The 17,925-nt window shown below is 51.8% G+C and overlaps 1 protein-coding gene across 1 annotated transcript; it reads left to right on the top strand.

Annotated features, from left to right (window-relative positions):
- Window positions 1–2,067: 2,067 nt before the first annotated feature.
- On the top strand, window positions 2,068–5,190 carry RABIF (RAB interacting factor). Its single transcript, XM_063418250.1, has 2 exons — window positions 2,068–2,285; window positions 2,353–5,190. Exons 1-2 carry the CDS (start codon window positions 2,100–2,102, stop codon window positions 2,593–2,595), a joined length of 429 nt encoding a protein of 142 aa, XP_063274320.1. The 5' UTR covers window positions 2,068–2,099; the 3' UTR covers window positions 2,596–5,190.
- The last annotated feature ends 12,735 nt before the right edge of the window (window positions 5,191–17,925 follow it).

Here is a 17,925-nt window from a genome sequence, read left to right on the forward strand (position 1 = left end):
CTGCCCTCACGTGTGTCTGTGCCCTGCAGCTTCAGCCCAGTGGTGATGCACAGCTGCTCCAGCTGTGAGATCTGTGGCACAGAGACCAGCCAGGCCTGGAGGACTCCCTAATGAGGGAGTTTCTTGCAAAGTCTGTTGGAGAAGAGCATGGTAGCAGAGAGGAGGAAAAGACTGTGATTACAGTCGACAGCAATAATCATCAGGGGCTGAACATGAGCCCAGGTGGCCAAGAAGGCAAATGACACCTGGCTTGTACCAGCCATAGAGTGACCAGCAGGTGACCATCCCTCTGTGCTGGGCACTGCTGAGGTCACACCTCCAATCCTGGGAACAGTCATGGGACACTCACAAGAAGAAAGACATTGAGGGGTCGGAGTGTGTCCAGAAAAGGGAACAGAGCTGGGGAAGGGGCTGGAGCACCAGGAGCGGCTGAGAAGCAGTGGCTCAATCAAAAGGCCCCTTTCAATCTTTTTGACACTAACAGAGGGGTGTTAGCAGCAGCCCAGACCAGCACACAGCAGCAGAGTCACCAAGGCCCCAGGGCCTTGTCCCCAGCACTGCTGCCTGTGAGCCCTGGCACTGCCTCCTGCTTGTCCCAGGCTCTGTGGGCAGGGCTCAGGCTGATCTCTGCTTTCCTCTCCAGGAAAACGCTTTGCTGCCAATGTCAGCCCCTTGCCCCTCTCAGGGCACTCCATCCTCCCCATCAAGGGGGTTCTCTCTGTACCAAGCAGCCCAGAGAGCTGCTGTGTCAGAGCAGCCCGGGCACTCCCAAATGCCGATGCAATCACCACAGGCAAGGCTGTGCTGCAGCTTCACAGAATCCCGGAATGGATCAGGTGGGAAGGGACCACAGTGGCTCAGGTGGTCCCACGTCCCTGCTCAGGCAGGCCCATCCCAGAGCACATGGCACAAGATTGCATCCAGACAGTTCTGGAATATCTTCATTGATGGAGACTTCTAAGGGAGACAATTTCCCTTTGTCCAGCATCAACCAAGCTTCTTCTACAACTGTGAATTCAAGCATCTTCAGACTTCCATACCTGGGAAGTGACTGCTCCTGGTGGTCCCTGTGGGCAGGCCCAGGACAGACAGACTGCACTGCCAACTCTTGCCAGTCCAGGATCACTGGGAGACCAGAAAATCCCAGACTGGTTTGGGTGGGAAGGACCTTAAAACCCATCTCATCCCCTCTGCCCTGGGCAGGGACACCTCCCACTATCCCAGGGTGCTCCAAGCCCTGTCCAGCCTGGCCTTGGACACTTCCAGGGATGCAAGGGCAGCCCGTGCCAGGGTCTCAGCCACTCCCAGGACAGGATTCCCAGGGCAGGATTTTCAGGATAGGGTTCCAGGATAGGATTCCAAGACAGGATTCCCATGGCAGGATTCCCAAGACAGGATTCCAGGACAGGATTATCAGGACATGATTCCCACGGCAGGATTCGAGCACAGAATTCCAGGACAGGATCCCCAGGACAGGATTCCCAGGACAGGATTCTCAGGACACAACTCCCAGGACAGGATCCCCCGGACAGGATTCCAGGACAGGATTCCCAGGGCAGGATCCCCAGGACAGAATTCTCAGAACAGGATTCCAGCACAGGATTCCAGCACAGGATTGCAGCACAGGATTCCAGGGCAGGATCGCCAGCACAGGACTCCAGCGCAGCATTCCAGCACAGAATTCCCAGGGCAGGATTCCAGGACAGGATTCTCAGGACACGACTCCCAGGACAGGATTCCCAGGACACGACTCCCAGGACAGGATTCCAGGACAGGATTCCAGCACAGGATTCCAGCACAGGATCCCCAGGACAGGATCCCCAGGACAGGATTCCAGGACAGGATTCCAGCACAGGATTCCAGCACAGGATCCCCAGGACAGGATCCCCAGGACAGGATTCCAGGACAGGATTCCAGGACAGGATTCCTGGACAGGATTCCAGGACGGGATTCTAGGACGAGATTCCCCTCCCGGATCTCCCGGATCTCCCGGGCACGGGGAGTGGGGTGGGGCCACCACCCCGGGGCGTGGTCACAGCAATGACGTCATCACGACACACACCCCGCCTGACGTCACGCCGCCGGGCCCGCCCCTCGCCATGGCGGCGCCGTGCGCGGAGATGGAGCCGGCGGCGCCTCCTCCGTCCCCGCCCGCGCCTCCCGCGGCCGGGCCGGGCTCGGCCGGGCTCGTGTGCGCGCAGGGCCGCAACCTGCGGGCCGTGCTGTGCCAGCGCTGCGGCTCCCGGGTGCTGCTGCCCGGCGCCGCCACCTTCGCCCGCCGTGAGGTACCGGGGGGTTCGCGGGGGGGGCGGGCTGTGCCGGCCGGGCGGTGACGGCCCCGTGTCTCCGCAGCTGCTCCTGCCCGCCATGAGGAAGAAGGCGGCGGCGGCGGCGGCGGGAGGCGGCGGGGACGTGCTGCGGGAGCACTGGCTGGTGCGCGACATGTTCTCCTTCGAGAACGTGGGATTCACCCGCGACGTGGGCAACGTCAAGTTCCTGGTGTGCGCCGACTGCGAGGCGGGGCCCATCGGCTGGCACTGCCTCGACGACAAGGACAGCTTCTACGTGGCGCTGGAGCGCGTGGCCCACGAGTGACGCCGGGCCCGGGCTGGAGCTGGCCCGGCCCCGGGAGCCCCGCCAGCCCCGCGGGCTGACCGCAGCCGGGAGCCCCAGAGCCTGACTGACCACGGCCCGCCTGCCACCCGGCCTGGCTGGCCACAGCTCGCCTGCTCCCCGGTGTGACTGACCCACAGCCCAATGGTCACCCCATTTCCCACATCCACAGGCTGAGCAGCGTCAGGAACTGCAGCCCTGGCACGGCCAGCTCCTCACCTGCCCCCACATGGAGAGGGTGTTGGTGGTGGAAGGTCCCTGTACCCTGCAGGGACAGCTCACCCTGACATTTTCACCACGTAGCCTGATCTGCCCCAGTCTGGCTGTCCTACCACTTCCCTGGTTGCTCCAGGGGGCTGAGGTGTCTCTCATGCTGGTGGCCCTGTGACACCACGCAAATGGGGGCACTGGGACAGGGCAGCAGGAGGACAGGACTGCTGCACTGAGTGGTTGTGGCAGCTGAAACTGTCTGACCTGCAGCCAGAGCAGTTCCAGGGTTTAAGGCTGGATCTTCTGTTGATTTCCAGAAGGAATGTTCGCTGCCCCCAGCTCTAACATTTATGTTCTCCAAAACCTCACCCCACCTGACAGCTCTGTGAGAGTTGTGGCACCTCAAGTGAGTGTGAGGCATTCCAACTACCATGTGCAGTTCTATTAACTGAGTACTTGGGAATAAAACACAGGTAGAATGTGCAGACAGCATAGGGTGATACAGCAGCAAACAAAGAAAATGTGCCAGACCATAGAGCTTTCAGGCAGCAAGAGTGAAGAGATTCCAGCCTGAAAAGGATCTGAATCATTGGACAGGCGGTGCTGAAGCATGTCAGAACACATGTTAAACAGTGATGTCAGGAAGGAATTTCTCTTCTGTAAAACCTGGTGGTAAGAGTAATCTGGGTATTGTGACCAGTTTTGATTTCTGCCTTTTAAAAGCTGGTCACAGAGCTAATTAAAAATGGAAGGAGGCTGCAGCAGGTGTGGTTCTCACTGCATTTATCACTGCTGGAATCCTGGCCCGGTTCATTCTACATTGCTGACCCCTGTATGAGTGACAGAACAGCTCTCCAGGGATGCTCAGGGGTCCCTGGTGCTGTGCCTCACTGTGGCACATGTCACTGTCCTCGCCTCATAAGCACTTGGGTCCTGACATAGCTGTCACTGTGCTGGGGTGATGGGCTTGTTTGTGCCACCAAACTCAAGGTGGGATGTAGGTGTGCTGCCCCAAGGCTGTGGGAAGAACCTTTCCCTTGCCCCTCTAATGAAACAATTTTGTTGGCAGGGCTCTGTAGGGTCTCTCAGAAGAGGCATCCTGACAGCAGGACAGAAACAAGTCCCTTCTTCCTGCAGTGCTTGAGCACCTGCACTGTTAAGATTTGGAGACTCTGCCTTAATGTGTGGCCTGTTCTGGGGCTGCTCTGTCAGGAACCTCTGCTATGGGCAGTCAGGATTTATCAGGGGAGGGATTTATCAGGATTTGTCAGAGGCAGAGCTGTGGTCTGGGGCTGAGGGTCTCACTGGAGCAGGAGGCAAATCCTGTGCTGTGTCATTGCTAAATGTGTCAGATGGACATTTGTCATGGAAACTGCTTCTTCCCTCCTGCCCTTCCTGTCTCTTAGCCCTAAGCCCAAGGACTGCCCAGGTTCATCAAGGAGATGTGCCTCAAAGGACAAGAGAGCTTCACCTGGGTTCTGCACAGGCATCGCAGAATGGTGGGATTGCATCACTAGTTTCATACATTTATTTGGACTGTTGTCTCTTAGGATATGTGTTCTGACCTGTACTACCCCACTTACAGTCCATGTTACCTGAATGTGCTGTGCTGCACAAGCTTCATTTTGAAGGCACCACTGTGCAGAACAGACTGTGGAAATCAGCTTGACTAATGCTGAGTAAATAACCTCCAAAAAATGGTCCATGTGGATTCCTGAGTAGTGGGTGGCACTGGGATGGAGCTGGGGGGTGGTGGCAGCTTTCCCAGTCAGTAGAACACCCCTGGACAGAGGGGAGAGCTCAGGCCAAAGGCCAAAGGCCTTCACATTGCACTGGCAGTAACTGAAATCCACCTCAGCACAGTGCTCCAAGTGCTGTGAGCTCCTGCTCCTCTTCCGTGGGAGAGGGGAGGCAAATCCTCCGTGCATCCAGGTGTGCTTTCTGCTGACTCCTAAATAGGATCCCATAGACTTGAAATGCTAAAAAGAACTGAACCGTGTGATGGGAATTCTTGGGAAGAAGCGTTTGTACCATGACATCTTGGGGGTCATTCAGCCTCAGGTAGGTTCTTGAGTTCCTGAGCTTGGAGAGGCCATGAGAAACATTCATATTCCCAGAGGTGACTGAGAATTTCAGGGGGTGGGCAGGAAGTGGGGAAAAGGCAGCATCACTGTGTGGAATTTGAGCTCAGGCAGCTCCGCTGTGCTGTTAATGGAGCTTTGTGGGAGGAGTGTCCCAGGCAGCAGATGTGGCCTGGGGGAAGAGCAGCTGCTGCTCCACTGGACACATCCCCAGGTTTGGGATCTGCTGAAGCTGCACTGTTCCTGTGGCAATGAGAGCTAATAAAAATTCACATAGACTCACAAATATTTTCACTGCATTTTATCCTGCATGTTGAGAAACTGTTTTCCAGTTGCCCGCAATAACTCCTAGAAAATAAGGGTAGACAGCCCTCAGGCATGGGAAGCACTTACATAGGACCTGGGAAAGCTCATCTTGCAGCCCATCCGTCTGTCAACACCAAGACACTGCAGAAACCCTTATTTCCACGTGTAGGTCACTTAAATTAATTTGAAAATGGTTCTTCTATTTAATGTCTGCATAGATTTGACTCCTTGTGTTAAGATGTAGCAGTGCGTCCAGAGGGAACAGTAACAAACCCGCCTCCCTTGCCCCAGTCAATCCCTCCAACAAAGTTCAGGGGCAAGTAATAACAATTTTGTCTAATTGCTTCCAGTGTGGATTTAAGGTGTGCCTGGTTTGTATGGGTCAGGTGTTTATATGCTATAAATGTGTTTAGGATGGTTTAAAGCAGACCTTGCTTCACTCTGGCTCTGGTATTGGGTTGGGTTCACAGCCCAGAGCCGTGGTCTGGGCTTGGCTGACACTGGCACCTCCTGTAGCTTCACCTCTCTGCTCCCATTCCCATCCAAACCTCCCACTTGAACAGCTTTGCATGTTCAATTTGATAAGTTAGGCTAAAGCTTCTTTTCTTGGCTGCTGGGCTGACCCACGGGAGTTTGGGCACTGCAGCCTGTGCCATGCTCCAGGGGCAATGGCAGGATGAAGGCCTTCCCTCCTTTTGGCAGCTGCAGGCTGTGAGATCAGCTGAGCTGTTGTGGGGAACTGCATAGAGGTCACACTCATACTCTTCTTTCCCTAAATTAATTATATTTCACTGAATCAGGTAAGTGGTGCATGAAGCAGGGGCTGGAGTTCAAGGCTCCTTCTTTCCCAAACTCTGCAAGCCAGCAAAAGGCCTTGGTGCTTGGGCCTGCCAAGGCCTGAGGTCTCCCCTTGATTCCTCACCTCTTACTGAGGGAATCTTCTGAAGAGCAGCAGTGACAATGGGGATTTTGAAGCAGTAGCTTGGAGGACTTTGGTGTTTGCTTCCCTGGCATGACCAGGGATGGTCCGCATGGAGGAACCCAGCAGGAATGAAAGTGAGATCACTGCAACACCTGCTCAGTGTGTCTGTGGGACCTGCTGCCTGCAGGTGTGCAGGGGAATACCTCAGCAGAGTTCAGAGAAGAGCTATGGTTGATGAAAGCAGGGCCAGCTTGGCCAGGAAGGTGGTTGTGGTGTTCCGTGTCCTGCACAGCTCACCTTACTGCATTCCCTAAACCTCTGTTGTGAGCAGGGACTGCCCCATCAGCACAGGCAGTTCTGCAGGGAGGTGTTGGGGGAACAAGGATTTCTGAAATGTGTTATGAATTTCCCTGAAAGTCATTTTCCATATCTGACATTGCATTCCCTGGCAGGAACATAAGTAGGAGGAAAGGAAACAATTGAGATGAAATAGCTTCAGGGTCCTTGGACAACTGGTGCAGGGAAAGCGTCCCTGCCTCCCACAGAGTCAGGTTAATACAGGCCAAACTCCAGATTCAAACACTAAACTACCAAGCATTTTGCCAAAAACCCACCAAGTATTTTGAAGCTGCTTGGGGACACAAAAGGAAACCACAGCAGATGAGTGGAACTGGCCATAAAAATGCAGAGAGAACATGAGGACTTTTATCAAAGCCAGCTTTGTTCTCTTTCAACCAACACTTTTATGCATTTCAGCATAACTACTTGAGTGCTGAGCTGTGAGGCAGCCAGGTCCCTCCGGAGCAGCTTTGGTATGAGCACAGCTGGGCCTCAGCGACAGTGAGGGGAGGGAAGGGGGAGATGGCAGCCCAGCAATCCGGGTGAGAGTTACTGACCTCTGGGGCTGGATGGGGGAGGGAAGGCAGTTTTCACAGGAGTGTGCTTTGGAGTGAGTGCCCCAGCACCTGAAAATCATCCAGTCTGACACAAAGTGAAAATCGAGTGCTTGGCTCCCTTTGTGCAATCCCTGAGGAAGAGTGGAGTGGGTTCCGGCTTTGCTGAGATAACAGTTCCATCCTCTGAGGGGGGAAGCAGCTCTGGAAGAAGTGTTTCTTGCATCTTTCCTAAACCTGAATGGAGCACAGTCCACAGTCCATCCCAGTGGTTGCTGCAGTTTGGCTTTTGAAGTGCTGCACATCGAACTCTAGGAGAGCTGCAGGGGTAGGAGCATCCGCGGGGAGGATCTGTCCCTTGAGCATCCCAGGGCCATTCCCTGGGGCCCTAAGACACGCACTAGTCAGATACAGCTGCCTGGAGAAGGGCAGTTCCCTTCCCTCCTTGGCTCGGCTCTCAGCCGTGTGGGCTGGGCTGGACGGGACAGCCCCTGGCAGGTTTGGGAGCCCAGAAATGCAGCTGGACCTGGCAGTGGGGCATGTGCTGCCACAGCAGCCATGCAGCCGCACAGGAGGCCAAAGCAGAGAGCCAGAGCCGTGTGTTTCCAGCAGCCCCGGGTGCGTGTGGCAGGACAGGGTAGAGCTGCCGGCGGGGTCTGTCCTTCACAAGTCTTTCAGGATAATTTGTGTGTTGCTGGGATCCGAGTGTCCCTGGGGCCAGAGGCTGCTGCGCTGGGAGGATTCCCTCGCGGATGTTTGTCCCCGCCTCTCCTCGCTGGGGAAGCAGCAGGGAGTGTGTGCTCAGCTGGGCTACTGCTCCCCCTTTCATGTTCCTTATCTTCCAGGAGGCTCTGGATTCCCCGGGGGAAGGCAGACAGGCTGTAATCGCTGTGCGTGCAGAGGCAGAGCGCTCCCGTCTGCTTGCTGCCGGGAGTCCCCTGTGCCATTGTTCCAACCCAGCTGGAAGAGATACCCTGAGAGCAAGGGAAAATGAGCAGAGCCGTGTCAGCACAGGTATCCTTCTTTTCCTCAAGCAGCTGGCTCTGCACGCTGCCTGGGATGCTGTGAACAGCAGGCCCTTTCCATGGCAAACATCCAGACCATGGCTCGTTACAGAATCACTGGTTAATTTGGAATATCTGGCACTGGAACATGAGGACGTGGCTTCAAGAACTTGTTGCTTTCCTGTTCTCTTGGAGGACTTGGTTGACTCTGCCAGGCCATGGCAGGTCCATGGGGTTGGCACCTAAAAAGGCCAGGACTCAGCAAATAGAACCTAATTGCTGAAGAGAAAGGGTGCTTGAAGGAAGGAGAGACTTCAGGCTCCAGAGGGAGGGATCTTCCTTGATAAGGAATACCGAAGTGTGAGGGCTGTAGCTATGCATCAGCAGCAATCTGGGGGCTCTGTGCCTTCATCCCTGCTGCAGCCAGGTGTCCCAGCCTGGCTCTGGTGCCAGTGCCCCACAGGCCCTCATGATGCCAGCATTGCTCAGGGGGATCTGGTTCCATCCCTTTCCTCAGGGCCCCTGCTAGGATATGGGGATTTCCTTTGGAAACCCAGTATGCTGGCACCAAGAGGGAATGTCTTGTGTGTAGCTGGATGGTACCCGAGACACAGCTCCTGATTTTGGCAGAGGTGATGTCACAGTGCCCAGTGCTGCACATTCTCAGGGCAGCACAACAAAACGTGCAGTTTACTGCGACCCTCTGGCTCACCCCTTGGCACCCCTCTCCGCCTTCACAGACATTTTGTGCTGCTGATCCAGCACAATGTGATGTGAAATTGGTCTTGACAGAGAGGTCAGTGAAAAGAGGCTGTTGCCATGTGCAGCTGCACCACAAGGCCAGTGCAGTGCAGAGCTGGGTGCACTGGCTGTAGTGCAGTGCACCTGCAAAGCACCTCTGCCTTGTCCATGCATCCCTCAGGTCCCTGGACCACCTGGAGCTCTCCAGCCAGGTCAGTGCCTACAGTGCTTCAGCTCCTCAGGACTAATGGGGACATGAATGCTCAGCTGTGTCCTGGTGCCCTGCTCTCGTCCATTGGTGTCACCATGAATTCCCAGAGGGGCTCAAATCTGAGACAGTGCACAAGGAGTTTCTGTTCCTACCTGCTTTACTGGTCAGCAATCCATGGAATTCTCAGTGTAGCCACCCTGTGTGCACTTTGGGCAGCAAAAACCAACTCAGATCCGTGACACTTCCCCCGCCCGCTGCTGTCTGATCATCACAGATGGATACAGCCCTGCCAGGGGAGTCTGGACTGTGGATGTGTTGTACTTTAACCCCAGCTGGCAGCTAAGCACCAGCACAGCCCCTCGTTTCTCCCCCACACTGTGATGGTGGGAGAAGTGGAAGGTGAAAGCAAGAAAACTGGTGGGTTGACATGAAGACAGTTAAATAATGAAAAAGAATTTTTAAGAAATGTAAGGGGGAAAAAACAACAGAGACAGAATAGAAACCAAGAAAAATAAGTGATACAAGAAAGCAATTGCTCACCAGCTGCCCTAAGCTAGACCCCACCATCCCCCCACCCTCTGTTTCAGGGCTGAGCATGGCATCACATGCTCTGGGACATCCCTGTGGTCAGTGGGGGACAGCTGTCTTGGATGTGTCCCCCCAGCTCCTTGTGCACCCCTGGCCCAACACTGGTGGCTCAGAGTGAGGGGCAGAACAGCTCCTGACTCAGCAGGAGCTAAATCATCCCTGTGGGATCAGTGCTGTTTTCAGCAGAGATCCCAAACAGCACCACAAGGTGCTGTGGAGAGCTGTAACTCTGCCCCAGCCCAAACCCATACAGGATGTGAACTGGTTGCCACCCTCACTCACTGCAACACCCCTGACAGCTTCCATGTCAGAAGGACCACGCAACAGTCGGTACAGATGGGAACGCCCAAACTCTGGGAATGGGAATGAGTTGGTACCTGGTGCTGCTGCCTGGCCAGCAGGGACAGGAAGCTGCACAGCAAGAAAGATCTGGCTTAATGAGTGATTTTGGTTACCCACACAAAAACAGTCACAAAATGGTTTGGGTTGGGAAGGACCTTAAAGCTTATCTTGTTTCCACCCCTGTCATGGGCAGGGACACCTTCCACTATCCCAGACTGCCCCAAGCCCCATCCAGCCTGGCCTTGAACAATTCCAGGGATGGGGCAGCCACAGTTTCTCTGGGCACCCTATGCCAGGGCCTCACCACCCTCACAGGGAGGAATTTCTCCCCAGTATCCCAGCACTCCCTGCCCTCTGTCAGTAGAAAGCCATTCCCCCTTGTCCTGTCCCTCCAGGCCCTTGTCTCCAGTCCCTCTCCAGCTCTCCTGGAGCCCCCTCAGGCACTGGAAGGAGCTCTAAGGTCTCCCTAGAGCCTTCTCTTCTCTGGGTGAACACCTCCCAAAAAAATCCAATTAGTTGCCCTAAAAGAGAGACCAATTCCTCTAGCAGGGCAAGACAAGATACATTTTCAGTATCTAAACCAAAAGTTAGTGTGAAGACAAAATTTGTAGGCTAGGGGCTATTTACTCCCAGGTATCAAACTGAACCTGGTACAGGTTCAGGTACCAAAGTCTGATATCATGTGAGACTATCCAGCACAGACACAGCACCCCAGTACAGAGAGGGCACAGCCCCATCAGTGAGTTGCTGAGGAGGGCTTTGAATTCTAAATTAAAAACAACTGTAGTTGCTAGAGGAGCTGTTTCAGCTTTGACAAATGGCAGGTGGAGGTTTAGTAAGCAGAGCAGTGGGGAAAGGCAGGAAAGCAGCACTGAAAGAGTCTGAGTTGAAGCAATATTTAAAGTAAGCAGGGATGGGAACAGCCTCTGTAATGTGGACTTGCAGAGAACAAAAAATAGGGCAGGTAGTGAAGTCCATGCTTGCACGAGCAGGATTAAAACAGTTGGATGAACAAATAATCTAAGATTTAAAAGCAGAGAATGTATTTAAGGTCATTAAACCAGGCTCTTATTTAAGGATTACCTCCAAGAAGCCAGGCTAATAGCATGGTGAGGTTACAAAGTCAAGTGATCAAGGGAGAGAATGCTGATATTAAACTTGTTCATGAAATGTTAATCTGTGTGCAGACACTGCTGCAAGTGCTCCGACTGCCACAGAAGGAACCTCACAAAACAAAAACAGAGCCCAGCCCTTTGGGGTTCTACTCTGGCAACTCAGGCACATCCTGCCACTTAATTGGACACTCCCTGCGGGGGCAGGATCAGGTATAAACAGGGTTTAATCGTATAATTAGAGATACGCCTACTGCACACATTCAGGGTCCTGGAGACCTTCCCTTGCACAAACCACTCTGCCTATGCCTTCTGCACTTGTAATTCCCATATTTAAGGATTCCCAGCACATCTGGATCAGGACTGTTTAGAACAGGAATTAATTCAGTGTTGTCTAATTGAATAGTTTTCATCTCTAAATGAAGGAGATATCTTGGCACCCAGCAAACATTCCCAAAATCCTCATGGAAAATCCATGTCCTCCTATGAAGGTTTGGCCTGAGGTCAGTGGATTAAGCATTCTCCCCAAATTGTTGCTCTGTTTGTTCCAATGCAGCACTTGAGATAAAATGTGCAGGTCTGTGTGATGAGATAGAAGGTTATTGTGGTTTAGAAATTACATTTCCCAATTCAGTGTCTCCACCAAGACTCCCTGAAACCACTCACTGCCCCCTTTCCCTCCACCTTCCTGCTCTGGGGATGGGATTGAGAATTTGAGGCACAAAAAGTGCAAATCATGTGTTGAGCTAAGAACAATTCACTGGAAACAGCAATGAGGTAAGAAAATATCCAGTAATAGCAACAATATTAAAAACATAGGGTATAAGGCATTATTTATTTACATGGAAAACTACAATACCCAACAGCTCGCTTTCCCCCACTAGAATGGAATGTCATTTTCCCCCGGGGAAGGGAGAGTGAGTCCCTCACTTCCACCTCCCCATGCTGGTGGTGAAGTGCATGGTATGGAATAACAACCTGCACCCACCCACACGGCTCCAGGCTCTGCCCCTCATGGCTGCTATGAAAAAATTCACCCTGTCCTGGCTGAAACCCGGGCAGGTCTGCGTGAGGAGATGAACATCCCGCTCTGCAGTCAAAGCCCAGCCATGTGCCCTGGGCTGTTGCTACTCACCCGTGCACCCCCAGTAGCCCCAGCACCTCCACCTGCACACCCCTCTCCCTCCCAGGGCCCTGCCCACACCACCCTGAGGCACACCAGGGTTTGCCTCCTTTTCTGAGGCAGGGCTTGTGGATCTTCAGCTTGCCCAGGAAATAGAAATGGGCTGGATACCCTGTCCTGCTCCAGGGTGATCCTCTGTTCCTTGGGTATGGGGCAGGAAGAGGGCTGCAGGTAGAGCTGCAGTGGTTTCTGATTTTAACCTGGTCTAGTGAAAAGAGTGTTCTATTCTGGGTGTCTTCCATTATTTCTGTCATGCATTTAGATTAGATCAATACATTCCAGCAGGAAAGGACAGGGTGCTGGCTGCTCCTGCAGTTGCAGGCTAATGACAATGCAGCCCATGGCAGCCAGACCTGAATGGCCAGATGAGCCTGTCTGGATAGAACGTGATCAGCTGGGGCTAAACCAACAAAAATCTCAGCACGCAGCACAAATGGTTTTCCTCATTCTTGCTAGCTCAGCTTGATTGCAGCAATTTTCTTTACCTGCTATACCCTTCTCAGGCTACAAGAAAAAAAACCAAAAAAACAGAATGGTGTCCCTGCCTCTCTTCTCCTTCCACCTCTCCAAAAGACTAATGACAGTTCTGATGTCAGGACTGTCCGTCCCCAGCCTCTGCAGAGCTGACAGTGCATTTTGCAACAGCCAAAGGTCAGGGCTTTGCAGTGGGAGCCTCTGTAAAGTCCACAGCCCTAGGCTGGGTGCCAGACCTGTCCGCTGGAAGAGAAGGGTTAGACCAGATCTGATAAATCCAAGTGAAGTGCACCCAGTGCCCCAAAGGAAGATCAAACCAAAACCGAAATATATGATGGTCCCTGTCAAAGACAAAATGGAAGGAACTCCTTGACAACACTAAAACCCACATGTTCCTGTGGTAATATAGGAGCCCAGATCCAAAAGGAGATTGTGTTACCTTCCTGGCCACTGGTGAGGCATTGAGCTACCTGTGGGGAATGGAACAGGAGCAAATGGAAAAATGCATCCCCAGATCATAGGTTGGGATAGAAAGTTTAGAAAATACAGGCTGATAGTTCAGGAATCCTCTATTACAGGGATCACTGAAAGCGGGGAAGAATATCCCAGGGTAGTGGTGATGTTACACAACCTCTTCAACACTTCCTAAGGTATTTGCTGTGGGTCACCACAAGTGAGCTCAGTGGTGAAAGGCTGAGCCAGGGTGATTCTTCTTGTGTAATATGTTCTGTCCTCGGTGATTTCCTCATTTGTACAGTCACCTCAGGATAAAAACACAGATCTAAACCCAACCTCTCACCATCTGCCACAGTACCAAAGGGGCCAGGAGACATCACCAATGCAAAGGGGAACCCAAACCAGCACAACAGCACCAACACTCAGCCCAGCACCAGGACAGCACGTGACAGGTGTCCCTGGGATCTGTCCCTGGGATCAGCACAGACCTGGGCCCTTGTTTGCCACAGCCCCATGTTGTGCACAGGTCAGGGGATCAGTCTCTGCTTGGGAGGCACCTTCCCATCTCTTCCTCAAGAGAGCCCTGAGTTACCAAAACAATCCCATCCCCCTGTGCTGGGAAGGGAGGGAAGGGACTGTGTTTGTGAATGCTCAACTGTGTCACACCATCCCTCCTTCTGACACTCAGCCCTGGCCCTGACCCCAGCCCTGGGAGCTTCTGGTACTGTTTCATCTGGCCTGACCAAGAGGAAACTGGGTGCTCATTTTGGGAAAAGGGAGGAGGAAAGAATGGAAGCAAAGGATGGAGTACCTGTCTGTACCTGTGTCTGTAGCTAAGAAAGACTTTTGATGGCAGATGACCCAGGGAGCTATGTACAGGTGGCCATATAAGTTGCACCTGGCAAAGCCCTGTCCTGCTGCCATGGGACAGAAGATCTGTCCCCACTCACCTGAGTTATGCAGTTCTTATGAGAAAGTGAAATCCATGTTAAGGAACTGGCTGCTGGAGTGTGCTCCTTCCTGCTGCTGGAGCATGACACATCCTTTCACCAGCTCCCAGCTGATGTCCAGGACCAGCTCCAGGCTCTGCCATCTAAAATTTAAAATAATTAATAAAATCAAATATATCAGAGACAGAAAGGGTCTTTCAGAGCCAGAGAATAAACTTGTCGCTGAGGAGCAGGGCTCCCACACTGCTGAGGCCCCCTGATCCAGCCTGCGATGGGCTGGTGTAAGGCTGGTGGCCATGGGATACAGCTTAAACCAGAGCAGGAAAACTCATAAACTCACTGCCAGTCCCCCCTTCCCTGTCTGCCATGTTCCTGTGTAGGAATTGTCCAGACAGGCATCTGGGCTGGGTTCTTTGGCCTCCACAAAGGAGGCACTTGGAAGGCAGTGTCTGTCCCCACTGGTACACTCAGAGGGGCCCTACACTTCTGGAAGGAGCCAAATCTAAAAGCAGGGTGAGTACACAGGACTGAGGATGGATGTGTGAAACAGAATGGATTTACACTCGGAGAGGAGGAGATGAACCTGAGCTCTGAAGCAATGGAGCTGTGGTGAAGTGTTGTCCCCTGAGTGGTGAAATTTGATGGCTTCACTCTCCCCATACAGGTGCCCTCGGCTATCCTCACACCCAGAGGGGTGTCCTGTGAGCTGGGGATGAGGAGCTGCTACCTTGTCAAGGTACTCAGGCTGCCCTTGCCCATCTGAGTTCTGGGAAACGTGAATGGAAATCCCAGGTCATCCCAGGTACTTACAGCAGGCAGGCATGGGGTTAAGGCTGTTGTGTTTCTGGGAATTCAGTGATAGAAGTGAGCGTGCACACGTTATTTATCCAATTCCTCTGAGAAAGAACAGAAAGCAAGAGCTGCAGAACTGTACTTTCAAAGAAGTTTCATCCAAGCTGCTGGAGAAACCCCAGGCCCACAGTGCAGCCACAGAGACTGTATCACACATACACAGCTAGTCCAGAATTTTTGGAAGGTGTCATATTCACTGAACAAATGGGTTGCAGCCAAAGTCTGTGGCTGGGGCTGTGATAGCATTACCAGGCACAGAGAAACCCTGAGGAAACAGATAAAATTCTGCTGCTCACAAAACTGGTCTCCAGCAGGAAAAAAAATGTGTTCAAGAAACCCCTGATAGCCCCTTGGACTTGGTATGACTATTAAGTCAAATTAAATCAAAAGCATTTCAGGCCGCAAGGAAAGGGTTTGGGTGTGCAGCAGCACCAGTTTCTGTAGGACTGGGGGACTTCTTGCTAGTGCAGCAGTTCTGGGAAGGCACACTGAGGGAAACTGAGGCACATTCAGCTCCAAGTGCCAAATATGTGGTATTGCTGCCTTGATGTCCTTTCCACAAAATCATTGAGGTTGGAAAAGACCTCAAGGACCATCGAGTCCAAGCTGTGACCAATCCCCACCTTGTCCACCAGCCCAGACCACTGAGTGCCACATCCAGTCCTTCCTTGGTCACTTCCAGGTATGGGGACTCTAAACCTCCCTGGGAAGTCCCTTCCAATGTTTAATCCCCTTTCACAGAGGAAAATTCTTCCTGACATCCAACCTGAACCAGCTCTTAATGCCACATGAGACACCCAACACAGCCTGGAGAGTGGGGCTGAGGCAATGCCAGCAATGATTGAAGGTGCCCAAGTCAGAGCAGGTACTGAATACAGGAATTAAGAATGCCAAAACCTCAGCTGAAGCTGGACCAGGGCACCCTTTAATACCAGAGCCCAACCTAATCTCTGATTTGGTCAGCTAAACTGAAAAGAATGCTCACTGCACTCAGAGTGATACTGCCTAAAGTTTCTGCTTTGGCAAGGAGTGTGACCCATCTCATGTTGTGGTGCTGCAATGTTTCTAACAGAGAACAAAACTGAGAATAAATAAAAAGAGTGTGTGACTCTGTAGCACTGGCAGTCCAGGCTCTGCCCCACTGCTCACCTGCACTGGCAGAATTGAAGGACAGCTGGAGCAGTGTGAGTGTTATTTTAGGTCAGAGCATTTGAAAAGCATAAACCAAATCTTCAAAGTCTTATAACCAGGTTTAAAATAATGATAAAAAAAATCTGTGTGGGCACTTATTTTCCATACATTGTACAGTTTAGATTAAACTTTGCTCATAAGTTGAAGATTTCTGCAGTAATTTGGAACAACAGAACCAAATGTATTGCTTTGAATGAGCAGACGAAATTCTCACAGATGTACCTGGTGTCTAAAATGGGAGGCTTTGAGAAGGGAAAAAAGAGAACACAAATATTTGTAATACAATAGCAACATGTGGAAGAATTAAATCTAATTTGACCTATTTTCTCTTTTAACCTACAGGAAAAGTATTCCCAAATCTGGGCTTGCAAAGGTCCCACTAGCCACTAGTAGTGCTGGTATTTTGTTTCCAATTGAGAAAAGCACAACAGATGATAAAAAAAAAAAAAAAAAAAAAAAAAAAGGAGAACATCTAATTTCGGGTGTTTTATTAAAATAAAAAGAACAACAGAAATGAAAATATTGTAACTATTTTTCCCTTTCATCTTCCAATAGTTCAAGACCACTGCAGGTGGGATCCCTCCTATCTGATCATGAACATCTACAGCTGCAAAGGTTTTCAGGGGCAGAGAGTGACAGGACTAGGCAGGGGGTGGTTTTAAACTAAAAGAGGAGAGATTTAGACTAGGTGTGGGAAAGAAATTCTGCCCTGTGAGGGTGGTGAGGCACAGGTGACCCAGAGAAGCTGCGGCTGCCCCATCCCTGGAAGTGTCCAGGGCCAGGTTGGACGGAGCTTGGAACAGTCTGGGAGAGTGGAAGGTGTCCTTGCACATGGCAGGGGGTGGAATGAGGTAAGTTTTAAGGTTCCTTCCAACTCAAGCCATTCCATTGTTCTGTATTTTCAGTTCTCCCTGTCTCAGACAACCAGGATCATCCTGGTCTTCTTTACCAAACAGCTTCACTAGGGAGATGGTCACAGATAAAGGCATTTTGCAGCCAAGGTCATGTCTCAGTGAAGTTAGGCCAAGCAATTAGGATAAAGGAAAAGAGAGAAAAGGACAGGAAAAGAAGTTCTTTCAGGTCTCTTGGAGCACGGGTTGGGGGTTATTACAAGTTTAATATTGACTGGATCCTTCAAATATATACCAGCTTGAAAGCACTAAGCAAAGAGTTTGGGCTTGCTGAGGATCAAAACATGAAAGAGAAGACTTATCTTTAAAAAAACATTGCACACCTGTTTTCCCTTGGTGTCCATCATCCAGCTCACAGGTACTCATTTGAGTGATCATTCCCCACTTTGGTGTGGGGATAGTCAAATTCCCTAAACATGGTTTAGTGCTTTCTTAGAGCCCTCCTGTTTTTCAGTCACACATTACATTTGGCATCATTCTTTGGAAAAACAATTATATCAGTGTTATTTGTGGGTTTTTCCCCTTCTTCCACCTCTGACTTCCTCTCCTGATCCTCTGATCCTTGCTTTCCAGAGTGCTTTTGCCCCTCTTTTCTTTCAGAGTCCACCCACACAGGTTTCATTCCATGCCTTGGGCTCAAATGATCACAATGGGGTTGATAACAGCAGGAGCAGCATCCTCAGCAGGTGTCAGTTCCCTGCCCTGGGGATCAGTTGGAGTGAGGGGCTTCATCCCTTCCCTTCATGTACAGATCCAGCCTGGCACAATTCCTCCACACTCCTGTTAAAAGTAGCACCTTTATCCAGGCTGCTTGCAGGGCTGGAGATCTACACAGGAAGAGGAAAAATAACCTTCTTTGTTATTGTTCAAAATTGTTTCTCGTCC

The sequence above is a fragment of the Prinia subflava genome, chromosome 23 (assembly GCF_021018805.1).
Source record: "Prinia subflava isolate CZ2003 ecotype Zambia chromosome 23, Cam_Psub_1.2, whole genome shotgun sequence".
NCBI lineage: Eukaryota > Metazoa > Chordata > Aves > Passeriformes > Cisticolidae > Prinia > Prinia subflava.

Bases quoted from the DNA above. Each gene is read 5' to 3' on its own strand.
- RABIF (XM_063418250.1), top strand. From the start codon at position 2,100: ATGGCGGCGCCGTGCGCGGAGATGGAGCCGGCGGCGCCTCCTCCGTCC. The intron at 2,286-2,352 runs GTACCGGGGGGT...GTGTCTCCGCAG, and splicing joins CCACCTTCGCCCGCCGTGAG to CTGCTCCTGCCCGCCATGAG.